Source organism: Capricornis sumatraensis, chromosome 3 (assembly GCF_032405125.1).
Source record: "Capricornis sumatraensis isolate serow.1 chromosome 3, serow.2, whole genome shotgun sequence".
NCBI classification, from domain to species: Eukaryota; Metazoa; Chordata; class Mammalia; order Artiodactyla; family Bovidae; genus Capricornis; species Capricornis sumatraensis.
The window spans coordinates 27,517,017-27,544,034 of NC_091071.1; the positions used below are offsets into that span (position 1 = coordinate 27,517,017).

The 27,018-nt window shown below is 49.5% G+C and overlaps 1 protein-coding gene across 1 annotated transcript in view; it reads right to left on the reverse strand.

Moving 5' to 3' along the window:
* Nucleotides 1-11,872: 11,872 nt before the first annotated feature.
* The window catches only part of LOC138076716 (BOS complex subunit NOMO1), a 56,612-nt gene continuing 41,466 nt past the window's right edge, over nt 11,873-27,018 (reverse strand). The window contains exons 23-31 of the mRNA XM_068968999.1: nt 26,129-26,242; nt 25,148-25,275; nt 24,086-24,227; nt 19,323-19,406; nt 18,041-18,151; nt 16,991-17,092; nt 15,391-15,510; nt 12,891-12,983; nt 11,873-12,411 (exon numbers count right to left, since the gene is read on the reverse strand). Coding sequence (XP_068825100.1) covers nt 12,280-12,411; nt 12,891-12,983; nt 15,391-15,510; nt 16,991-17,092; nt 18,041-18,151; nt 19,323-19,406; nt 24,086-24,227; nt 25,148-25,275; nt 26,129-26,242 — 1,026 coding nt within the window. The 3' untranslated portion in view covers nt 11,873-12,279. The remainder of the gene's footprint in view (nt 12,412-12,890; nt 12,984-15,390; nt 15,511-16,990; nt 17,093-18,040; nt 18,152-19,322; nt 19,407-24,085; nt 24,228-25,147; nt 25,276-26,128; nt 26,243-27,018) is intronic.

Here is a 27,018-nt window from a genome sequence, read left to right on the forward strand (position 1 = left end):
ATAAATTCATCCACACACACATTACACATACATCACACATACACATCACACACACATCACATACACACATCACACACACAATCACATACACACATCACACAATCACATACACACATCACACACACATCACATGCACACATCACATGCACACATCATACACATCACACATCACACATGACACACACATCACATGTACACATCACACACAGAGACATCACACACATTACACATGCACACATCATACACATCACACACCACACATGACACACACATCACACATCACACATGACATACACATCACACGCACACATCACACACAGAGACTCACACACATTACACATGACATACACATCATACACACATCACACATCACACATGACACACATGACACACACACATTACACACACATACACATCACACATCACACATGACACACACATCACATGCACACATCACACAGACATCGCACACATCACACACAGAGACATCACACACATCACACATGACACACACATCACACATCACACAAGACACAGAACCCATATATAAATGCATCCACACACACATTACACATACATCACACACACATCACATACACACATCACACATACAATCACATACACACATCACACACAGAGACATCACACACATTACACATGACATACACATCACACACATCACACACATCACACATGACATACACATCACACGCACACATCACACACATCACACACAGAGACATCACACACATTACACATGACAGACACATCACATGCACACATCACACACATCACACACATCACACATGACACACACATAACACGCACACATCATACATAGAGAGACACCACACACATCACACATACATCACACATCACACGCACACATCACACACACAGAGACATCACACACATTACACATGCACACAGCACACACACACACCACACAAGACACAGAACCCATATATAAATGCATCCACACACACATTACACATACATCACACATACACATCACACACACAATCACATACACACATCACACACACAATCACACAAGACACAGAACCCATATATAAATGCATCCACACACACATTACACATACATCACACACACATCACACACATATCACGCACACATCACACACAGAACCCCACATATAAATCCATGCACACGCACATCACACACACATATCACATGCACATCACACATGCACACATCACACACACACATCACACACACATCACACACACAGACATCACATACATTACACGACACACACATCACACATGCACACATCACACATACAGCACACACACACACCACACAAGACACAGAACCCATATATAAATGCATCCACACACACATCACACATGCACATCACACACACAACACATACACAGAGAACCCCATATATAAATTCATGCATACGCACATCACACACACACCACACACAAACATCACATACATCACACACACTCTCTTCCCAAACTCAACACCTGCTGATAGCACAGCAGACAACAGGGGCCAGTGTGTTGTAGGGGAGCCTGGAGCGTGACCTCACAGTTTTTGATGTGTGTCGAGGGATTAGCGATATTTGACAAAACCCTCGCATCATGTTCCCCATGGGGTCCCCTGCAGACCCCACCCAACCAGCTCCGTGCACATGGCCCCTCAGACCCTTGCTCACTGGGTCCCCAAGATTGGTCACTATTCCAGGGGTTGCATAAAGATATGTGACAGCAGGACACTGGTGCCCTTGGGCCGGGTTTCCTAGAAGCAGAGCTAAAGACGGGGACTTGGGTGGGCATCTTTCAGGAGAAGGGAGGTGGGGGCCTGAGGAAGCTAAGGGGAAAGAGCTGAGCTCTGAGGACAATGTCTTCCCTCGACCTGTGCTCCGGAGCACAGACTGCAGCACCCAGAGGCGGGGCCAGCATTCCCTGTGGCTGCGTCTACCCTCTGGGGCAAGGGCTCCCCTCCCACCTGGAGAGGGCGCTTCTCTAGAGAAGGCACAGCTGTGCCGCACTCACGGCGGCTGGGGAAAGGTGCCCTGGCCAGACCAGCAGGGTCTGGGTCAGACTCCGACGGCCTCTGCACAGTGTACGCCGATGGAATTGTCTGAAGCTCTGAAAGGAGGGAGAGAATTCATCTCTACTCACCGATGCCTTTCAGAATATCGAGCATCTGTTGCGGTGTGGGTAGTGACCAACAAGAAAGAACACTGAGACCAACTCCACTGTCACGGCCACACCAGTGCGTATCACCTAATGTCAGCCCCGGCTCTGAGAAGGGATTATATCACAAGGCAAGCCCTGCAGCAGCAGCAGGTGCTCTCCAAGCATCACTCTCCTGATCCTCACAGGATCCCCAGTAATGCCCGACTGCTCCCCATTTTACTGTGGAACATCCACAGGTTCCAGGGAGTTAGGCAGCTTGTCCAAAGTCATGCAGCCCAGCAGGCAACCAGGGGACGACTCACACTCAGACCTGCCTGCCTCCAAGCCAGTGAACAGTTTTCCACTCTGCCTCACTGATTGAAAGAGATGAAAAAAGAAGGCAAACAAAAGAAGGCCTGCTTCCAAGAGACATGAGGGTCCCTCGGTGATGCTGGGATCATGATTTTATCATGTTCAGAGGGGAATGAAAGGCACGGGAAACAAGTGATGTGTGATCTCCTGTCATGTTGGGAGACACTCTTTCCCGAGAAATTAACATTTCACAGAATCAATATGCTCTGAAGCCTCAGAAAGCCGAGGAAGACAAACAGCCCCGACCCCTGCACGTGAGAGCCCTGTTACAAGAGACAGTAGAATTAAATGGAATCATCTGGAGCAAGTAGGTTGTTAACATTCAATATTAATGACCCATTTCAGCCCCAAGGAAGTGAGCCGTGAGCTTTGCCCAGCTGTGTGCTCCACTGTTAAAAAGACTGACCTGTCCTGAGATGGGGATTCCTTGCCCTTCCTGCTAAAGGATGGTGACAGAACTGTGTCTGCTATCCTGGGGTCAGCAAACGTTTTCCTTAAAGGAACACATAGATTATAAATATTTGTGGGCCATGTGGATTTCTGGTGCAACAATCCACTCTGCCATTGTCCCACAAAAGCAGCCATAGATGACATGTAAATAAGCAGGCTGGCTATGTTCCAATAAACCTTTATTGACAAAATGCACCCCACCCCCGGATCTGACCCATGGGCCACCTGCTGTCTATCCTATTCCTTGGCTTTTCCAGGTAACCAATGTGTGCAGTCTGGATGCCGGGCCATTTCCCGGCCTCAGGACATATCCCTAACTTGGGCTTTTTGTCCCTTGGGGTCACTGGCTACGTTGAAGTTCAGACAACAGAGGTTAGATGGCACAATATGAATTCATGCCCACAAACTAAACCAGGAAAAACACTACGAGGCTGAGCATGTGACATTGCCACATTCTATCTTTTTTAAAATAAATGTTTAAACTTTTTATTTTAGAACAGTTCTGGGGAAAGATAGTACAGTTTCTGTATGCCCACATATTGATGCATTATGATTAATTAAAGTTCAAATTTATTCAGATTACCTCATTTTTATTTAGTATCATTTTTCTGGGCCCTTTATTTCTTCAGTCATTAATCTATGTCAGTCAGTATGGTGCCATGGGTATTTATTCTATACTTTGAGTTATAATCCAGTACTACTTTATTCATTTTGTTGGTCAAAATTGTACCAGCTTTGACTGTGAGAGCTCTTTCAGCTGCTCCTGTGCCCATTTGAGATGCTCCCCTCCCCCTCCCCATCATCAATGTGCTGATTTGTTTTGATTTGTTTAGTGCTCCTGAAACAGGCTGGGACCTGGGACCCTTTGCTGCAGTGTTCATACCTGGATAACCCTCTCTACCAACAAAATACAGAGAAATGATGATGGACTAAAAATAACTGTGTGCATGCACGGTTGGAGCAAATTATGGCTGACAAAATACCAAGCGACCAAAAACCCAACTGCCACTTTTGAAGAGCCAGGAGGAAAAACAGGGGATGGGGAGCAAAAACAGGGTCCTGTGCATGCCCCCCGCACTCAACACCAAAGTGAAAGTGAGCCACTCAGTCGTGTCCGACTCTTTGCAACCCCATGGACTATATATAGCCTCCCAGGCTTCTCTGTCTTTGGACTTCTCCAGGCCAGAATACTGGAGTGGGTAGCCCTTCCCTTCTCCAGGGCATCTTCCCAACCCAGGATTTGAACCCAGGTCTCCTGCATTGCAGGCGAATTCTTTACCATCTGAGCCACCAGTGAAGCCAGACCAACACCAAAGAGATGGGCAAACCACCTAAGCCACCCTTCCTGCCCAATCCCTGAACACACCTCTACCCTCAAGCCACATAAGGAACCAGCTTGTCCCACTTGTGTTTGCCTACCAGCTTGTGTTGTGTTTGCTCCCCGCTGCTGTAGCAGGTACCCCAATAAAGCCTTGCCTGAATGTCTTGTCTGGCCTCTTATCAATTTCTATTGATTGAGGAGGCCAAGAACCCTGGTCAGTATCACTTCCTTACTTTCTGACACTATAGGATGCTCCAAGCTCATCTTATATATCCCACCCCAGTCCTAGGACACTTCTCCACGAAGCCCTGGTGCTTTTTATTGAAGAGGGGTGTTGTTAGAGAACGGGGATCTAGGCACTGGGGGTTTGTTGCCGCTACTCTGTCATTCCTTCTAGCCCCACTCAGCTGGCAGAGCAAGGAAGCATATGTATGTTACTAGCCTGTGTGTGTGCACATATGTATAAATATTTCCAAATGCAACCATCTGTGTCTATATGAAACTTGAGTTCATACTGACGTCTCCAACTCTAATCCATCACCACATGGATCATTCTAGTCTTCTTCGCTTACTTGTATCGTTCCACTCCAACCATGAGAAACTGGCTCCCACATTCACTATTCATTTACTTGTTTAATTTCAGTATGCACGTATAATGGTTGGGCTTCCCAGGTGGTGCTAGTGGTAAAGAACCTGCCTGCCAATGCAGGAGACTCAGGTTTGATCCCTGGGTTGGGAAGATACCCTGGAGGAGGGGCATGGTGTGAATTAGTCAACCATTTTGACCTATAAAAAGGGCAGTTTCATATGGTTCATCCTAAACAGAAGACAAGTGTGAATTGGTGACATGGTCTCAATATGAGTCATGTGGATGGATCATGACCAACATTATTACTAATGACCATTCATTCACTTGGGATTCCCTGGTGGCTCAAATGTCGGGTAAAGAGTTTGCCTGCAATGCAGGAGACCTGGGATCGATCCCTGGGTTGGGAAGATCTCCTGGAGAAGGAAACGGCAGCACACTCCACTATTGTTGCTGGAAAATCCCAGGGATGGAGGAGCCTGGTGTTTAAGCCTGGGTGCACGTTCCCACCACTAAACCCCCAGTCACAGAGCAGGGTCTGGCATAGTCCAGATGCTCAGATAATTCTTGTCAAATGAACCAGTGTCTCCCTGCCCAAATCAAACTTTACAAAGTGCCCACTAGACTAGAGGTCAGCAGGCCTTTTCCATAAAGGGGCAGATAGTAAATATTTCAGGGTTTGTGGGTCATACAGTCTTTGCCACAACTACTTACCTCCACTGTTGTCAGATTAAAATAGCACGGACAATCTGCACATGAAAGGGCATAGCTGTGTTCCCATAACACTTTATTTACCAACACAGTAGCGAACTAGTTGGCCTGGTGGGGTTGTAGTTTTGGGGAGGGGGTTGTTTTGTGTTTTAGCAACTTGAAACTTTTTTAAAATTGAAGTATAATTGATTTACCCTGTTATGTTAGCAAAGTGATTGAGATATATATATGTGTGTGTGTGTATATACATATATGTGTATATATATATGTGTGTATATATATATGTATATATTTAATTTTCAGGTTCTTTTCCATTACAGGTTATTACAAGATATGGAACACAGTTCCTTGCGCTATACAATAGGTCTTAAAGAGTGCATTAATCCAAAACTCCTAATTTATCCCTCCCCTACTTTAGTAACCATAAGTGTGTTTTCTATGTCTGCAAGCAACTACTATAGAGAACATTATGGAGGTTCCTTAAAAAAAATATTAAAAATAGAGCTACCATATGATCCAGCAATCCCACTCATGGGCAAATATCTGGAAAAGATGAATACTGTAATTCAAAAACAATACATATAGTCCTATTTCATAGTAGCACTATTGATAATAGCCAAGAAATGAAAACAAACTAAATGTCCTTCAACAAATGAATGGACCAAAAAGATGTGCTACATATATGCAATGAAATACTATTCAGCCATAAAAAGAATGAAATACATATGTATGGCTGAATCCTTTTGCTGTCCACCTGGAACCATCACAGCATTGTTAATCTGCTATACTCCAATATAAAGTTAAAAGTTTTTTTTTTAAAGAATGAAATGATCCCATTTGCAGCAACATGGATGGACATGGAGAATATCATATTAAGTGAAATCAAACAAAGATAAATGTCATATGGCATCACTTATATATGGAATTCTAAAAAGTTATATACATAAACTTATTTGCAGAACAGAAGTAGACTCTGGGGGCCGGGGTTTGCAGACCCTCACCCTCAACCACTGTCACTCTTAGACCTTGCCTTCACATGTGATCAGTTCTTTGCCACCACTAACTAAGTATCACTCATCACTTCGGTGAAGTGTTCCCAAAACTGGCAAGGGAAGCAGCATTTTGGGTAGGCAGCAGAATGTTCCTTCTCCATATACCCATCCACCCCAGCCCTGAAGAGAAAGCGAGAGAGGCCCATCTGGAGTTTGATCACACAGCGGCGGTCAGCCACCTCTTCCTCTCAGCTGCAAGAGCAGAAACAGGATAATACAGCAGCTGTCAGCTTCCCTCTTCTTGCCAGCCATCTCCCCTGCAGACTAGACAGGGAGGGGCAGCCATCAGTCCCCGGAGGCAAAGATTCTGCACAGACATGGGGACCACTTCTTCCAATGCATTCATCTATTTTACAGAATCTTGAAGTTCCAAAAAGCAAATGCAAGATGGGCTGCTGTTTCATCCACACGGTGGAACAGTGAAACAGTCGCTCATCTGAAAGGGTATGGAAGTGCGTGGCATCACAGACAAGCCCAGGTGTGGGGGGACAGCAGAAGGACTCAGTGACAGTAGCCAAGCTCCCCCTGCAATCCCACCACTGTATCATGAAGCATGAATGGCCCCGAGAAGGGGGAGGAAGGGGGTCTCTGCATACCTTTCCCCTGGGCCCTGGCACACAGTAGGCCCACAGCAAGATGAGCTTCTTCGCTCCCCTGGGCATGCTGTAACAAAGCCATGGTTATTTGCTAATGTAAAGATAAAGCCAGAAATGGTGAGTGACTGCGACCTGGTCATCAAGCCACGAAGGGAGGAGAGCTGACTTCTATTGGTTTTGCCACCCAGGATCCCTTGTTTCTCTGGGAAATGCTAGTCCCCACTGCAGGAGCTTCGCATGGCATGGATGGAGCTGTGGCTTGGGGCCTGGCCGGGCCCCTGCAATCCTGCAGTCTGCCCATCAGTCCTTCACCTTCCCCAGAAAGACACAGGGTCTGTGGGATGGGAATTCTCTTTCTGTTGGGCCTGCAAATTGGGATGATTTAGGCCCAAAGCTGCAGGGTGACCACCTTCTGCAGAAGCAGGACAGGCAGAAGTCAAAAGGCAGTTTTCCCAAACTTCACTCACAGTGGGTCTTCCCACGGCTGCCCTGCCTCAGGCACAGCATGACTGAGCGAGAAGCTGTGGACCTGGTTTCAAAGACGGCCGGTTTCCAGCAAAGGGCTCTTTCAGAGCTAAGCACTGAGAGCTGGCATAGAGCCTTGATGGAGGGAAGAGCACGGTCAACTCACAAAGGGAAACAGAACTGGGAGGCTAAGACATACACTGGGTGCAGCCATGAATGGTGCTCGACACTCGTGGGGTTCTCCACTACACTGGCAGTGAAATGCCCCGTTTTGCTTAAGCTGGTTGGAGTTGGGCTCCTATTACTTGAAATGAAAATAGCCTTGACTAACACAGGTAGAATACACTGATTTACTGGAGGTCTCTCAGTCACTGTCCATTGATGATACACCTTTATTGAGTAATATTCCAGCTACCTAGTGTTGTATAACAAATTACCCCATAACTTAGAGGCCTAATACAATCATCCATCATATTCACAGATTCTGCGTGGAATTTGAGAAGACCTCAGCCAGTCAGGGTTTCTGAAAGGGTCTCTGAAGCAGCAGCAGTCCGATGTTGGGTGAGGCTGCAGCCATCCAAAGGCTTGACCAGGGCTGAAGGATACAGGTCCTGGGGCCCTGAAATGCCTCGTTGGCAAGCTGGATTGGCTGCTGTCCAGGGACCTCAGTTCTCCAGGGGGCTGCCTATGTATCCCCACACAAGGCAGCTGGTCTCCCCCAGGAACAAAATGGCAAGCACAAAGCCCATTATTATTATTTTTTTAATTAAAGTATGCTGTGTGTGTGCTCCGTTGCTCAGTCATGCCTGACTCTTTGTGGCCCCGTGGACTGTAGCCCACCAGGCTCCTCTGTCCATGGAATTCTCCAGGCAAGAATACCGGAGTGGGCTGCCATCTCCTGCTCCAGGGGATCTTCCCAACCCAGGGATCGAACCTGCATCTCTTGCATCTCCTGAACTGGCAGATTCTTTAGCTCTGAGCCACCTGGGAAGCCCTTACTGAAGTATAGTTGATTTACAATGTTGTGCCAACCTCTGCTGTAAAGTAACTCAGTTATACACATACACTGTACTAGACACATTCCTTCACTATGGCTTATCACAGGATATTGAGTATAGTTCCCTGTGCTATACATTAGGACCTCGTTGTTTATCCATTCTAAACGTAACAGTCTGCATCTACCAACCCGACTCCCAGCCCGTCCCTCTCCCTCCCACTCTGCCCCTTGCAACCATCCGTCTATGCTGTCTGTGATCCCATTTCTGTTTCATAATCTGTGTCGTATTTTGGATCCCACACATAAGTGATATCATATAGTATTTGTCTGTCTGACTTACTTCACTTAGCACGATAATCTCTGGTTGCGTCCACGTTGCTGCAAATGGCATCATTTCGCTTTCTTTACGGCTGAGTTGTATATATACACACACCACATGGTCTTCATCCATTCATCTGTTTATGCGATGCCCTTTATAACCCCATCTGAGAAGGCACATGTCACCACTCACACCTGAGTCCAGCCCTGACTCAGTGGCGAGGGGCCCCAATATGAAAAGGCTGTGGGGATTGTTGGGGGGAGTCAGTCTGAGGCGGGCTCCATTCCTCAGGCCCCTACTGTGTGCAGGGCCTGGAACTGTGGATGGCTGAGACACAGTCCTCATTCCCAGTGAGCATTCAGCTTAGACAGAATGGAATGGAACCACACAAACTTTGTTCCCAGAATCCTTCCCAACTCCCCTCATCAGGTTGCTCCAGCTTTCGAGGAAAGAGGAAATGCTGCCCATTGGATTTGGATTTGTGTTTGGGGAACTGGGTTTAAGCATTTAGCCATGTAACTCTGGTCCTAGAAACAATGCTGAAGGAACAGTTAAAGGCCTGACCCTCTGTCGCACACACGGCTACATGTCACGGTGCTTTGACTAAACTGATCACAGCTCATGCCCACATCTCTGGCATATGACATTCTCTTTCTCAACACCTGAATTATCCCCAACTTGGCACATAGATGCCCCGTCTCATTCTGTACAGCAGGAGACGGCAGAGCACAGTGGTTAAGAGCCTGCAGCCGGGTTCAAACCCCAGCTCTGCCACTGAGTGGCTGCGATGCTCCTAAGTCTGTTTCCTCCTGTGAGGCGGAGTTGAAAACATACTCATGTCGTAAGGTCCTGAAGACCCAGCATCTCATGCATGAAAGGACTCAGTGCAGTGTCCGGCACATGGTCCACTCCTTTCCGCTGCTGCTCCTCATTCAGGGAGGCAATCATTCGCTTTTCCCTCATCTCATGACTCGTCTCTCGAGAGCTGAACACAGACCCTGGAGAGTTGAGCACGAGGACCACCTCCTCCCTCTACCTCTCTCTTGTAGCCCCTGCCCCCTACACACTCCCCATGCCCACCTCCAGCACCCCCCCACCCACGTCCAACCATCCTTGCTGGTTGGATGATAACATTCCAAACAAAGGAAACCCAGGGAAGACTCAGGTGAAGCCAGCACCTTAGAATGGCACCTTCCTGTCAGTCAGTCTCTGGGGGTATCCTCGCTGAGGCTGGGCTACTTATAATAAGCAAAAAGGCGCAAGCAAGGGAGTTCTTCAGGGACCCGTCTGTCTTGTATAACTTTTGCTGCATTTAAAATCCTCTATCTATTCATCCTCACACCTCACAGAGGGGGCAGGGGAGCTGTCCTGAGATTGCCAGAAATGAAGACAATCACAGGCAAGAGAACAGGCCGAACTTCCATCCGGGCTGAGAAAGGCAGCAGCCTTTTCTTTTCCAGGAACAGAGCCCTTTCAGAAGACCCACCGGCAAGAAAGGTGACCTGCAGCAGCGACGGGGAAAGACTGCCCCTTCATGGCGGCGTCCGGAACTGGATGGAACACACTGACATTTAGTTGTATCTTCCACAAGCTCTTAACCTTTACACTGCGTCAATAAAAAGCCCCATTAACATTTAAAAGGCATGTTTCTGGGTGTCCACTTGGAAGAAGAGTTAGAAAACACTCCAAGAAATGGATTATGCCTCTCGTCTCTCCCAGATCTCCAAGAGCGTACTTCCTTCCACAGTGAAAAAGTAATACCTGTGAAATGGCCAACAGCCCAACAGCCGCTGGACTGGAAATGCAGCAGCTCTTCGGGAGGCCCCCTGGAGCCCGGGAATCCTCAGGCTGACTGTCCTCACTGGTCGTGGCGCCCAGCGAGACCTCCTGCCTTACTCCTCTTTCCCTTTTGGGTCCTTCCAGACTCAGCCTAAACATCGTGCCAGGAAGCTTCCCTAAGCTCTCAGGTGGGACCTGACCTCTGCTCTGTGCCCCTTTGGCCACTTGAGCCTCCTCCACCAGGAAGCCTTTGGCTCTCCGCCCTGCCCTGTCCCCTGACAGGCTTGTCTTCTAGCCAACAGTGGATGGGCCGCGCGCTCTGAGAGCGGGTGCCACGTGTCCACATCCTCGCCTATCCACGCATGCATTCATCATCTGTTCCTTCTAAAGTGCCCACTCCACAGGGAGCGCCAGGGACACGACAAGGAACAAAATGGGGTCGTCCTCATCCAGCTCCTGAAGTTTATACTCGTCTGTTCTGCTCGTCTCATAGCCCCGATGCCTGTCACACGTGGGGCTCAATAAGCATTGGATGGCTGGATGTCGCTGCTTCCAACCTAACTCAATTACTTCCCGTAAGGATGAAATTAATGCTGTTCAAATGCTGAGAATTCCTGTGGATCCCTTATGCAAACTGGCAGCCTTCAAGCTTCACACAGCCTACGTATGCATTTTGTTTCACCAGAAGTTACAAACTGAATTTGTCGCTAACATTTAAAACTTGGAAGAGTTCACAGAAAACTTAGTTTCTCTGGCTTCTCTAGAGATGTGAACGCATGATCCCATAGCAGAGTGCAGGGTGCCTCTCGGACTCCTTCAGACAAGGCAGGGCTCTTCACACCGTCACCACCCCCAACCAAGGCAGGGCTCTTCACACCGTCACCCCCCACCACCTCTCCCATTTTCCTATCATTGAGGCCAAAAGCCAGCTGCCGCGTGCCATCTCGGCTTCACTCAGGACCCACATGTCCCTCCAGGCAGCTCAATCATGATCCCAGCATTAGGCCAGGGTCCTCCAAGGACTGCACCCAAGATGAGCTACAACACAAACAAGTGGGCCATTTTATTGACTTTTTACCGCATAACACACCCTCTTAGGAGTGCACACAGGCTGTGAGGTTTCCAGCAGGGACCTCAGATGCACAGGGATGTTAAGGGGAGGGTCAGTCCAACAGGAGCTTGATTTGGGAGTCAAGACACCCATTTACTGGAATTCTTTTTGCAAATGAAGCTGGAAGACTCAGGATAACATTCGCACACCACCAGCACAGCTTAAACACTTCTTTGACAAAAATAAAAATAATAAATTATCTTCAACTCAGAAAATCAATTGTGCTCTGAAGAATGACAGGAGGGTTCCTTCACGGTGTCACATCGGGGCCAGGGAGGAGAGGCTGATGGGTGGCTGCGCCCGCGGAGCTGATGACAAGAGTCACGCGCGTCCTCCACACCAGGGGCCTGTCCCAAGGGAGATCCCTCACGTCCGCCTTGTCTTCTGTTTCTTGGCTTGTCTCTTTGCGTCTTCCGGGCCGCTGTTGTCAGAGGCCGTCTGGCCAAGGGCTCGGACTCCCTGCAGGCGGCTTGTCAGCTGCAGCAGCAAGGGGATGAGCTGGGAAGAAAGAAGGTATGAGAGAAGGGGGCTCCAGGAGACTTCTGTCCAGCGGGACACCAAAGTCCCCGCCCCTGGCCTGCCCCAGCCCATCCCCGCCGCTCTGTGCTCTCAGCCCAGCCGAGCGCAGAGAGGGTCACCAGAGACCCAGAGGTACTTCAGGGTTAAGGGGTAGGAGGGATACAAGAGACTTCTAGCCTTGAAAGGAGGCCTTGGCATTGGTCTTGGGAAGATCCCCTGGAGAAGGAAATAGCAGCCCACTCCATAATTCTTGCCTGGGAAAAACTCCATGGACAGAAGAGCCTGGTGGGCTACAGTCCATAGGGTTGCAAGAGCCCGACTGGACCCAGCTATTAAACCATTATCATGAAACACGGCCACCTCTGTAACAATGCCCACTCCTCCCCGGCCACGTCCCAGCTGTGAGGGGTCCGCCCCCGACTCACACGCCTGCTGCCCTGAGGGCTCGGGCCCCCTACCTTGTCGTGGTTGTAGCCGGCCAGCAGGATGAGCAGCGTCAGGGGCAGGGCAATGTATGATCCCTGGGCGATGTCTTGCTCGGGCAGTTTCCTCTGCGAACACCCAGAGCACCGTCACCCCAGACCAGCTCTCCGCCAGCACCCCATCCGCAGCCCAGTCCTGCCCGGCCTCCTCAAGACCCCTAGCACCCACGTGACCCAGACACTCAGTACCCAAAAGAAGTGACTGGAGCAACACAACTAAATCCCAAGTGAATCCTCTGCCGCACAAACTCCCCTCACTTGCTCTCTGAAGCTCAGGAATAACCAGGTTCCAAGAACAAGGTGCTCCTCACCCCCGGACCCTTCACTGTCTACACTGAGGAGACGCAGAGCTGCGGGCGGCAGGGGACCCTGTGGTTGAAATGTATGAGGGCCTCATTTTGCTGAGCCCCAGCCGCATCCAGGGACTCTTTCCTCTAAGGAGGCATCAAGAACCCACTGTTCCAGACTCGGGGACGCCGTGAGCACCAAGCAAGTGCCAGTGAGGCGGCGAAGCAGTGCTGGGGACCCGGGGCCGCTCACCCTTCCTTCCAGGGGAGGCCAGGCTGTCAGCTGGGCCAGTGAGAACAGAACACAGTTCCCAGCCTCCCTCGCAGCCAGGTGGGGCCCCGGGGTCAACTCTGGCCACAGAACAGGAAGAGAAGGGACAAGTGCCACACCCAGGCTGTACCCTGGGTGTGCCCTTCCTCCTTGCTGACTGGACAGCCTCCGGCCAACTGTGCCATTCCAGGAAGGGCAATGTGCTGGAGGACAGCAGAGCCACGGAGAGGAGGAGCCCGACACCCAGGAGCTTCCGCACGACCCCCGGGAGGTCAACATAAGACCTTCCCTCCTGCTGAAGCCCTGAAGTGCTGGGTCTCTGTAATAGCAAATGAACTTATATCCCAACTAACTCACTCCACCTCGACAATGGAAACAAATAAAGAACTTTCGGATGATGATAAAACAGGTTAACAAGCCATAGCGCTGTTCTCAAGGTACAGCCCGGGAGCCTCCTTCAGGAGATTTGCACAGTCCAAACTGCTCTCATTATACTGTGAAGATACAACATGCCAGTCTCCCTCTCATGTTCCTACAACGGGGTAGGGGACATTCCCAAGGCTGCAACACGACGACGTCCTCACTCTGACAGGTAACGGGACGTGTGGCCTGTGGAGGCTTGTGTTTTCCACATGTCTCAGTTTTCACTTCTAATATGATAAATATACATATAACCCACACAAACCAAAGGTCTTTGAGATTCGCAATGAATTTTAACAGTGTAAAGAGGTCCCAAGATCAAAGCATCTGCGGACATTCAGGAAGGAGAAGGACCATAGGGCCTCTGACCCAAGACGACAGCCAGAGCGAGACGCTCCCTTAATAAACAGAAGAATAGCAGCAGGATCCCTAACTGTCTGCCCCCACATTTTTTGACTTGTCTTAGATCCCAAACCAGTTTCCATCAAAGTAAATCCTTAAGAGCAAGTTGGAGTCAGTGGGGAGAGGCAGAGCAACTGTAAGGCGAAGCTTTGAGGACCGCAGTCCAGGCTGCAGGCCGGGTCTTCCCGTGTGGCCTTGGGCAGTCTTGTTAAGACTCGGTTGACTCAACTAAAAAATGGCGATAATACGAACAGCACCTACTGTGGGGAATAACGAGGTGTGTGGAGTGGTTAGCCACGCGTGAAACACTGGGGGACACGTGAGGAACGTGGTTGTCGGAACTGAGATTCAGCACGGGATGCAGTGAAGAGCCCTGACGACCCTCATAAGCGTATGGTGCTGAGCCACCCCGCCGGCGGCTGGGACGTGAGAACCTGGCTCTGCCGAGCACCCCCAGGTAAGTCACTCAGTCTTTCTGAGCCACCAGAAGGGTGCAAGAGAGGCACCTCCCCACGAAGGATTGGGATGAGGACCCACCAGGCCTTCCCTCCCCTGGCACGTGGCTCCGCTCCCACAGTCTCAGAAGTGGGGCCACACTCCTGGCAGCAGGGATGAGGCCTGATCGCTTGGGCCCCACCAGGCAGCACCTCCATGCTGCCTCGGCTGCCCACGCGCTCCCCGGAGCCGGGAGGTGCCCGGCGGACGTCCAGGCTGCAGCCCTAGTGCCCTCTGCAGAGGCACTGCTCCTCCCTGGGGTTGCGTGTGCCTCCACACGGAGACAAACAGTTCCCGCCGTGCTCGTCTCTGTCACTTCCTCAGTCTCTGCTGAGGTGAACGAGACAAGTGCTTCTTCCTGGGGCCAGAGGAGGAACCCTCTACTCAGGGTAAGACCGTGGAGGCCAAGTCACCAAGCACGAGCTGGAAACCAGCAGAAGGGCCACGTCCAAGTACAGGCTCCCCTACACACGAGCCTCCTGCCTTCTATCTCAGGGACGAGGACTCCACCAGCTTGCCACATGGATGGAGGTCTGAAAAGCACTCAGTGGCACCTTGGGACCACTGCACACTCCACGCCCGGAAGCCCCCTTCTCCTTACCGTGGGGTTGAAGACCAAGGTGATGTGTTTGTGGTAGCCCGCTGCTGTGAAGGACACCTGCGGCAGGACGAAGTCGTACTGGGACCTGGGCAGCGTGGAGTCCAGAAGGACCACGTAATTCTGGGCACAAGGAGGGAGGGGCAGTTTTTACAAAGGGCAGCTGGGGCAAAGCAAATGAATACTAAGTCCTAATGCGTGACTGTGATGCAAAGGACCTCGTGCTTCCTTTAGGAACCCCCAAATTTACACGTCCAGGCCTAGGTCACTAACTCACACGTGGCGGCCTCAGCGGACCAGTCCAGCAGGGTCAGCCGCACAACCCTGCCATCTCTGAACAGGCGCTCGGAGCCCACGGCTTGTCTTTCTAAGTGTATCAAACCATGGCTGCTACATGGTCTTTAGAGAACCTGACTTTACAAAACACACACAGTTCTGATGAATGAATTCTGATGAGGGAGACACACGGTTAAACTGAGGAAGACTGTTTTTCATCCAAAACAAGGTTGACTTCCAAGGGACGATTCTCGGCTCATTAGCTGGTGAGTTCTAAGAATGCGGCACCCACTGCAGAGGTCCTGGTCACTGTCACAGGCCTGTGTGCTGAGCCCCAGCCAGGGGCCCAGAGCTGTGAGCACGTTAGGCGTATGCTTTCAACCACTTACAAGATCGGGACTATTGCCCCATTTCACAGATGGGGGGAGAGAGGCCCGAAGAAGGGAAGTGTGATGTGCCCAGGGTCACTCAGCTGGTAAGGCACCGAGCAGGCTGCGAGCCCCGGGGAGCCTGTGACCACACTGTAGTGCTGCCGGAAGTGGGTCGATTACTACGGGCGCCTGGAGCAGTGCGGGGGAGGCCCCAGACTCTGTCACAACCTGCTTTGTTATTTCACAGCCATTTCACACTGGGAAAGGCCAGAGGATCATCCCTGTGGCAGGTGGCAGGAAGCCAGGGGAGGAACCACACAGGCTCACCACTCATGCTCTCAGGCTAAGTCCCCAAAAGGAACCAAGCTCTCTCCAAAGTTTGCTGCCACCGGGGCAGCCACAATAGCTGGCTCTGTGCAATTAGAGCTGATGGCAAACATCCCGTCATCAGTAAGTGATGACGGCCTTGGTTACATAGATCACGGTATTTTCTCTATCATGGTCTCCTGTGCAGTCATTAAATATCATGCATGAGAAAGGACGGGTGATAAAGTCTTCACTGAAAAGCACAGATTAAGAGAAAATGTACAAAACAGTCCCAGCTTCATATTACTAAAACGAAGACACACGTGTTGTTATATTTATACACACATGCACATGCGTCAAAAAAGGTCAAAAGGAAACCTACTGACCTGTTAACAGCAGTTGTTTCTGAATGACAGTATTATGTCTGATTTCCACCCCCTTCCCGGATCTGCTGCCATGATGAATGTGTATTATTTTTATAACAGAAAAGGAGCTAATTCTGGGAAAAAAAAATCCCTAGAGAGCCCCACCTCCTCTGACTCAACTGTGTCAGCAAGGTGGCAGGAGGGGAAAAAGTGGGAAAACTGAGCTCCTTCAGCAGAAAAGGGGAGTCGTTCTAGCAAAGACAGCGCGGAGAGGAGCAGGCTCACCTGGCCGTCCCTGAGCAGGGGCGGGAAGTGGAAGAAGAGGGACTGGCCCAGGGACACCGTCTGGATCGGGTTGTCGAGGTTGTCGCTTTTGTAAAGCTTCACCTGGAGAGCAGAGACAAAGCAGGGTGTGCTTTTAAAACTCCAACGCGATAAACACCACCGCATTTTCGACACCGTGGGATGGCTCATCTCGTAGGGGAGAGGAACTCTGGAAACGCCGATCTTTGAAAGGGCAACCATCCTCCCCGACGGGCCATTCCTAATGCATCTGAGACACCAGTGATGTGACAGTTGTCAAAATGTTTTAAAATTTAAGATTCTGACAACTTACATTAATGCTCAAAAGAGTAAACACCTGTTAGTGCAGTGGTAACACTAAAGAGAACATATCTGTAACATGCCAGGGGCAGGGCAGGCACTTCACGTACATCATCACCAACCCTGACTCCCAAAGGGGCATCATTGTTGTCCCCATGGAGACCCAGAGAGCCTGGTCACCTGATATCATCACTGCCAGCCTTGTTCACTCGGCGTGCCCCCCACCGTGTACTGTCACCTCAACCCACAGCTGCTCCTTAAACTCCAAACACGTTCCCATTTGGCACTGGGCTCCTGGCCACTTCCAGGAGCAGTTTAGTGTTCTGTTGGTGGCCTTTCTTTCCCTCCAGCCCAGGTTCGCTGCCTGTCCCCACCATCGTCTGACTCTGAGTCCACTGCCTGCCACACGCACCTTGCACAGAATTTAGAAAGTGAGCAGGTGCTTTGCCCAAAACCATCTCTCTGTTTCAGATCCCAGATCACACTGCTCATTCATGAGGCTTCTACTGTGGTGCTTCTAAAGACACACAAGGCTGGCAAAACTGTCATCTGAAACCAGACCACGTTTTTCTCTAGCAGTCATTCCACCAGACACATGCTGGGACTGAAGATTCTTAATCTCAACCTCAACCCTCAGCTAAAGCAAGGGCTAGATAGGCCTGGATATCCTGCTCCCTCTTGTCTCGAAGCCAGAAAGAGCAGAGCATGTTAATCATCAACAGCTGGCCTTACCCACAATGTAGGAAGATACTCAGAGGAAGTGATCACGTTTCCACTTAAGTCAAATTGATTTATCTGCCGGAAAACTATGATGTTCACATCATCGACGTCATTATTCCCAACCTGGGAAGAGAGAAAGCAAGCTGGGCCAAGGAAGCTGGAAGAGGGGGGCCTCTGTTCCAGCAGGGGACACCCCTGGAGCTCTATTTCCAAGCGACTTCCCTTTGCATTCAGGGAACAAAGCTTGCTGTTCAAGCAGCCTGAATCTAAAGTCCCAAATTGAGAGGAGACGGGTGACATCTTGCCATGGACATGCTTTTTGACAAAGACAGTACTTTTTTCCTTAAGTTTTAATGACTTATCAACATTTTCAAAAGAAATTTCATACTAAAAGAGCCAGATTTCCCAGCGGCTCTTGAAAAAGAGAAGGATGTTCTTGCCTGGCAGGAATTGGCAGGAGTCAAGCCCCAGCTCCTCCACACCCCCTGGGGTGGGCATGTGCCCCCATCAGTCACCTTTTCATCTGTGGGGCTGTAGTCCACATGACTGCCTGGGATCCCGATCTGAATCCCCATGGCAGGAAAATATAAAATAAGATGCAGCCATCACAGCCACTTAAAATGCCAAAGGCCATAAAGACATCAAGAAAACTCACTGTCTAGGCCAAAACTCCTGAATGGCCCACCAGCCTCTGGACCCATCGTAATCTTTATCCCTAATGCCACCTAATAAAGCCACCAAAGGCTTCTTGTCTGGCCCCAAATCCTCTGGTCTAGCAAATGAGACTTATTCCATGGGAAAAAAACTTCACTGAAAATGATGCCAGGGACACCTCCTGTAACCTGGAGGGCTGCCTCCTTAGGGATCAGTTAGCCGAGTCATGATCTTACAGAACAAGAGACTCTCCTTGGTGAGAAGAACAAGGTCACCTGAAGATAAGACACGTCAGTGGCCCTGTCACTGATGAAGCCCATGTTCCCTTTATTACCCTCCCTTGATCTAAAATGCTACTTAGGCCTTAAGATCCTCAACTTGTAGAATAATGATCAGAGCTAGCAGGGGAAGTGGGGAAACAACAGCTCGGATTTCTGCTCTGGATGCAAGACAGCGCTGCTGTTCATTAAAAGCCCAAAGACGCTGCTTGTAAAGATGACACTATTCTGAGAGGACCCTTAATTAGGATCTAACGTCCCCCCTACAACAGATGAAAGGCAGCCAGCCAGAGGAACGCTGAAGGATTTTTGATCAGAGATGCAATCACGCACTGATTCTGCTGAAGAATTCCACATCTTACCACGATGACCCGGTGGTGGGGGAGGGCTCGTTCAATGTGGTCATTGCCTTCTGCCTTGAGCTGAACGTGGTACACACAGCCCGGCTGCAAACAAATGTAGGAGTCACTTATCTGGAAAAGGGCTTATCACCTGAGACCTGGTTGGAGCCTGCTCTGCCTGCAGGCCCCCATCCGGTGGACAAGTTTCTGTCCCACCTTGGTTCCCAGGCCTATCACCCTTCTTAAGAGTTCCTTGAAAAAGCACCCTGATGTAGAAACCTTTTTCTGAAGTTTTACAATTCCTTCAAACTGTATTCAGCTTCTTCTACCCAAGGAAAATTAAATGTGGTTTCTGATTTCAAAACTGCAAACAAGATAAGCTTATTCTTGTTTAATAAATATGATAAAATTATTCCCTTTTGCTGTCCATCCCTTCCCTGCACCTGTATGTATGTACTGAGTGGTGTCTGGAATGCCACTCCCAAGGGGTATTATTTCTGGGAAGTGGGATTTGAGATTTTTCCTTTTTTACAACAGATTTCCTCCTTATACATTTTATTCTATTCCTCAAATGTATAGGGACATATGATGTTTACCCAAACAAAACTCACTATTCTAAAAAACTTTTTTTTGTTGACACTGCACACATGAAGGATGTACGTTATTTACTCAGATCACTCTTTAGCAGACCGCAGTAAAGCACTTTGTTCTAAGCCAGCACATTACGACAGTTTCCAACAGAGGGAAGTAAACTGCCTCGAAGGGCTTCCCTGGTGGCTCAGTGGTAAAGAATCCACCTGCCAGTGCAGGAGACACGGGTTCAATCCCTGGGTCAGGAAGATCCCCCGGAAAAGGAAATGGCAACCTACTCTAGTATTCTTGCCTGGGAAATCCCACAGAAAAAGGAGCCTGGCCGGCTACAGTCCATGGGGTCACAAAAGAGTCGGACATAATTCAACGACTAAACAACAAGCTACAACAAACTGCCTTGAAGAAATAAAGTTGTTTGTTTTGTACATTGCTATGTGGGCTAGAGGCAACTCTGATAGAGAAAGATATACGAGTTCAAAGGAAAACTTCTCAGAAGGCTGCATATCAGATAAAATTCAGCTTTACGAAAGGCTTTAATAGGCTAAATGAACCCACCATTTGTCAACTTCTGAACTTTTTTTTTCTTACACATTTATTAAAAGAAAAGATCTGCATCTTTCCCCAAAGGGTGACAGATCACTTATACTAGCAGGGTTTAAAGAACTTCTAAAATGACCAACTTCTGAGCACCAACTGCACACCAAATCTGAGGACACATGAGCGTCTGGAGTCGGGGGCCGAGTCCAAAGACGACTGTGTACATCCCAGAGGGGACAACCCGAACACTGTAGCTGCTCATTGGTACATCAGTGAGGATAACACGGCCCGGTTTCCTAAAACCATGTGTACTGTGACCCTCTCTGTGTGTGAGCAGAGCAGCACCTTAAACAACATTCCCTCTATATTAACCATGAGTCCTTCTGGGGGGAGTGTAAGGGTGATCTACTTTTTCCCCTTTCAAAATTTTGTCCTTTTCAATATGTTGCTTTGAACTATCTTATAATGAGCATATGGGACCTTTACAAAGACAGTAAAACTATTATTTTTTTAAAAACCAAGAAAAGTCAAATTTATGATCACCAGTAGACAAATTAATTCACTTTATAGCTCAGTGAGGACTGGCAGCACTGGGCTTCTTCAAAACAGCTATTAGCAACAGCTATTTGCACCTCAGAAAACGGTAGCAAGGCATGAAAAAAAGGAGATGGCACTGCTGGAGATGGGGACCGCGGGCACTGCCCCCTCGTTCCCATGCCGATCAGGGCAGGAGCCCACCCCAACCACCCGGCTCCTCGCTCCTGGCTGCTGACTCAGCGGTTCACCTTCAGCCTCTGGCAGCAAGATTCAGGCAGCTTCTCACCCAAAATGCCTCACCAAATACACTGCCCAGAAAGATCAACTGCAGAAATGCATTCTCCTGGGGGTCAAAATCCTGAGGAAATCTTCAACCAGGGCTCTCCAGCCTGGTGTCCCCTAGGAGCCTGGCAAACCAAGTCCAAACCTTTGACAGGAACCATCTAAGGCTATTCATGCCTCCAGCATCTGAGGCCTGGCATGTGGAAGGCTCTGGCTGTCACAAGGGGGCGACTCCACACAGCATTGAAAGTGCTAATGAATTAACACCTCTTACCAGGAGGAGGGTGTGAGGGAGCATTAATTGAAACGTGAATCTATCAAGGTGGAGAAGGAAACTCTATTTGGTTTAGTTAAATTAAACGTGTTAAGTTGGTGAGTTTAGAAACACATGTCTGGCATATATACACTACCATGTGTAAGATGGGTCACTAATGCAAAGCTGCTGTATAGCACAGGGGCCGCAGTTCAGGGCTCTGAGATGACCTACAGGGGTGGAAAGGGGGTGGGATGGGGGTGGGGCGGGAAAGAGGCTCGAGGGAGGAGGGGATATATGTATGCATAGAGCTGATTCCCCCTGTTGTACAGCAGAAACACAAGATTGTAATGCACCTGTACTCCAATATTAAAAAAAGAAAAATATGTATGGGCCAGTAAGACTCCGGGGGAATCCACACGGTGATGCAGAATCTGAATTCTTGCAACCGTAAGAGGGAGATGAGCCAGAACACTGTGTCCACCTGAGAAGAAGGCAGACTGAAGGGCACAGACGGCCCCCAGGCCTACCTTCTGCTGTGACTTGAACCGAGGAAAGCTGTACACAATCCCCCAAGCTGGCAGTTCTGGTGAGGAACACCTTGGGAAAAGGAGTGGTCTGACCTGGCTTCTAACCATTTGTGGAGTCAGTGCGCCAGGCACCGCTCCGTGTGTATTAACTCACTTCATACTGACAGCCAACCTGTAGGGCAGCCATGATCCTCATCCTCACTTTCAGTTCAGTTCAGTTCAGTCGCTCAGTTGTGTCCGACTCTTTGCGACCCCATGAATCACAGCACGCCAGGCCTCCCTGTCCATCACCATCTCCCGGAGTTCACTCAGACTCACGTCCACCGAGTTGGTGATGCCAACCAGCCATCTCATCCTCTGTCATCCCCTTCTCCTCCTGCCCCCAATCCCTCCCAGCATCAGAGTCTTTTCCAATGAGTCAGCTCTTCGCATGAGGTGGCCAAAGTATTGGAGTTTCAGCTTTAGCATCATTCCTTCCAAAGAAATCCCAGGGCTGATCTCCTTCAGAATGGACTGGTTGGATCTCCTTGCAGTCCAAGGGACTCTCAAGAGTCTTCTCCAACTTTACAGATGATGAAATGGACACAGAAGGCATGGGACACCTGCCTGAACTCACACAGCTAAGAAGTGACAGAAGCAGGATTCAAACCCAGGCAGAAAGGCAACTAAGGACGCAGTGCCAAAGCCTGCATCTGCATGAACACATGTGACAGAGACCCGGATCTGAGGACCCGTCACCTCTCCTGGGGTCCTGGCTGCAGCTAGCCTGGGGACGGGGGACACCCATGCGGCCCACCTGTTCTCTCTGGAACCACTGCCACGAGGAAGGGAAGCAGGCCTGGGGGACAGCAGGGAGCGCCCTGGGGCCCTGGGAACATGTCCCAATGGCAGCGTGACAGCACGCTCCGCTTCCAAGGCTACTCCTCCAGCATCCGAGGCCTTTTCCACGGAAGGGGTCGGCGGCCACAAGGGGGCAACGCCACACACACTGAAAGTGCTAATGAGTTAGCATTAGCGGCAGGCAGGGCCTCCCCGAGGACAGAGGAGGTGGAGAAGGGAGCATCGCAGTAAGGCTGGCCAGACCCCAAAGAAAGCCCACCCAGCTAGCCCATGAGAGCAGACATTCTCCAGTCCTCAGCACAGCCCCAGGAGACACGCCCAAGCCTGCCTTCCTGCTTTGGCTTGAACACTCCTAGCTCACCAAGCAACCTCCTGCCCTGACTTCCCAGTATCAGAGTGAGGACGCCTAGACACGAGACATGGTCTTCTTAACTTTGGGAAAGGACAGCATGGCCCCAGTAAAGTGTTAGTTGCTCAGTTGTGTCCAACTCTTTGTGACCCTATGGTTGCATAGCTCCTATCTGCCCATGGAATTTTCCAGGCACGAATACCAGAGTGGGTAACCAGCCATTCCCTTCTCCAGGGGATCTTCCTGACCCAGGGATCGAACCCCAGTATCCAGCATTGTGGACAGATTCTTTACTATCTGAGCTACCAGGGAAGCCCCTATTTTTTTATTTAATTAGTGATCAATATCTAAAAATCAGGAGTTGTCACGTGGAGATATGAATTTCTGACTTCTCTTTTATAAACTCTAATCATCTGGCAACCCTGAGTTATCTTCCCACATGGCTACAAAGAGCTGGAGCTGCGTGGCGGTTGCCCCTTCTCATGGGCCAGGATCTGTCTACGATCCACAGTCCACACTGCTCCTGACAGGCACCCAGTCCACTCCAACCTTTCACAGTTGTCTTCGAGCTCCACAGGTATCTGATTTAAGAGGCTGGCCTAAGCTAGACCACCTGTTCTAGGCAGAAGATGTACCAAACACATGGTTTTCTACCTGTATTTTGCCATAAAACTGCAACCCAGTATGTCAGCTACATAAGCATTGAATATGTCAGTTAAGATAAGGATTGGGAAGTTTCAGAGCCCTATGCCCCCTCTCAACCCTCTTGCCCTCATTCCTAGCAATCTTGGGGGCACCACTGAACCCAGGCACCGCTGAACCCAGTATGAAAAAATCCACTAACGAAACACATCCAAAGGCTCACCAGCAGTCCACGTAACCTGAACTTCCCTTCCTCGTCCGTCACGGTGTCTTCTCCATAAATACTGCAGTCGCTCTGGCCCACTGCTTCCACGGCAACACCCTGTTCTGGCTCTCCGTTTAAGGAAGAAACTGTACCATAGCAACTAGACAGACAAGAGAAAAAACGGAACACGACATTCTCGGGGCTTTCTGAGGCACACAAAAGATTCCAGGGACAGTGTCCGGCATTTACCAACAATTTACAGTGCAAAATAGCTCAGTGGAGGACTGTACCCCAAATGACCCAGACAACTCCCTGCCAGCTGTGTCGCCTGCAAGTTGAGCCTTCCTGCTAGAGGGCTCAGGCCATTCCTATCATCAATTTCTCTCCTTATACGTTTTAAGGGATGCTCCAGAAAAATCGTAATTTAAAAAGGCTACTTTCTTTCACGCCACTTTATTGTATTTTTTGTTAAACTTCATTTTAAATAATGAAGCATCCAATAAAATGAAAACAAATCACTTCCCCTTTCATTCTATTTTTATATTCAACTGAAAATGGTCCGTTTTTCTAAACCTGTTCCTTCTGATTAATCAACCTTGAAGTGCTTCTATAAATGTATATAAGTGCATATGTGTGTGCCTATAATTATAAATACTTATGTGAATAAACCATCTCTGGATGCACTCAGAAATGCTGGAACACCTACGTGGCTGGGAGGCCAGGACAGAAGGGAAACTCCACACTGAATATCTTCTTTTCAACATTTCCAAATTTTGCTCAAGTGAATGCATTTCCTTCTTTCCAAAATCTAACTCATGTTTCAAACGTTTTTTAAAAATAAAAATTTTAGGAACTCAGTAGGTTCTCAGAGGCCAATTTCAAAAGAGGAGCTCTGTGACTGAATCATTCACGGGAGACATTAGGAGAAAAGGCTGGCAGTCAGGAACCTGTGGACTGCGTCTCATGGCTCTTGTCTTCCAAACAGAACCAGCCTGAAGACTGGGATGGGTTCCGAGAGAAAAGAGTGTGTGAGTGATCCCACTGCCCCGCCCGGGGAAGACGAGAAAGGGGGCAGCCCACCTGTAGGCTGTGCGGTAGCCCGTGATGGTGATCTTCAGGTTCTGCCCCTCCTGCACCTCGATCATCTGCGAGGACGGCTCAAACCGGAATTCCTTCATCATGGGCTTGAAGTAGTACTGGCCAGGGCTCTGCCAAGACACAAACACGAGCTGAGCCCCTGCTGCAATTGAGGGGTGGCGTTAGAGGGAGCTCAAGTCATGAAGGAAAGAGGCCAGAATGAGGCCCCAAGAGCCCCAAGGCTTCCCAGACACACAGAGACGGTAACTAACTCTACAGTAAATCATTACAGTGACAGCAATTACCTTTCTAACACCAGCTGTCATTACTGCGCACCTAGAGTACCTCTGCAGGGTAGAAATCTGAACTTTATGAATGAAGCAACTGAAGCTCAGAGAGGTCAAGTAACTAGCCTGAGACGACATGGCAAGTAAGTAGTAGAGGGAAGATTCGAAGGTGGGAGTGCTTCACGTCCCAGTCTGGGATCTTTCGGCTACACTTCACTGCCTGTTTGCAACATCTCTGGAATGGTGACTTTATTCCCAGGGTTGACAAGATGACCAACTGACGTGTCCACCAATCAGGGCTTCAGACTACATCCTCAGTGGAAAATGGGTGCTGTCCACCCACCACAGGGAGCGTGCTTTGCAGAAGAAACACAAGCTCACCCCCTGAAGGAGACTTGGCATTATAAACAATGAGATCCTCTGGTGAAACAAAGGGACACTTAAGACAGGAGCCGCTGGGGCCAGGGCAATTAATTACATTGTCTCAGTGACAAGTGGGAGACCAGAAAACAAGACGTCTGTGCGGAAGGGAACGTGCATCAGCAGCATTAAGTTCTGCTGGTCCCCGAAGAAATGTGAGGCACTCCACAATGGTTTTCTGTTCTCACGTTGTCAAGCGATACACAAGTCACGGCCGCCGTGTCCTTGTGCGCTCATGGGGGAGCCGGGCAGGCAATGCAGTAGTGGTTCACCTTACCAGGTTTGAGAAGGTCAGGATACCGTTGTCCTGAGTCAGGAGGTTGGAACGGAACACACCACCGCTGAGCGATAAGAGGACCCCAGGGAGGGGCTGGTCGTCTTCGGCTTTTATCTGGGGGTGAGAAAGGAACCCCAGAGCAAGGTTAACTCATACAAACCGTGAGGTGTCAAGAGGTAATTCTGCACGGTTAGTTTTTCTTTTATTGTCATTCACTGGGGCCCGCAGGGGAGGTCAGAAGGTCTCCTCTCCTCCCCCAGGGTAACCAGTATAAACAATTTGCTTTGCAGCCTTCCAGAACTCTCTGTGCCCACACAAAGAGACAACACTATGGCTACTGTTGATGGATTTCATAAGCGACTGAGTCGGAGTGGGGTGGAGGAGGGCCCCCAACCCTCTGGCCAAGTCGCCTTCTCTGGCCTCAGCTGTTTCCCCCACTGCCTTCGTCCACCAGTCCCCACCAATCAGCCTCACTGTTCAGAAAAGCTGCATCTCATTCTAAAGCAAGGGTTGGCAAATCATGGCACACAGGCCAGTCTCTGAGTTTTGTGATGGAAAAGAAGGGACGAAGTGAAAGTCCCCAAGTGTGTGTATCTTTGCACAATTAAGTTTTTCTTTTTCCAAACAGTCAATTCCTAGGAGTAGAAATGACTTCGTGGATGTGTGCACTTGAAATCCAGAAAGAAACCCCTGAACTGAACTCCAGGGTGGCTGTAGCCATTTCCAGCTCCTAAATTACCTATGCATGGGAAAACACACACTTGCCAAAAAAAATGGATAGTGTCTTCATTACTACAACTCTAACCCCAAACCCAGTGTTTCGATGGTAACTTCCTTTGCGTTTGCCCAGTCACTATCGAAGTCAAGTGTTTCCCGAGTGATTATGAGTG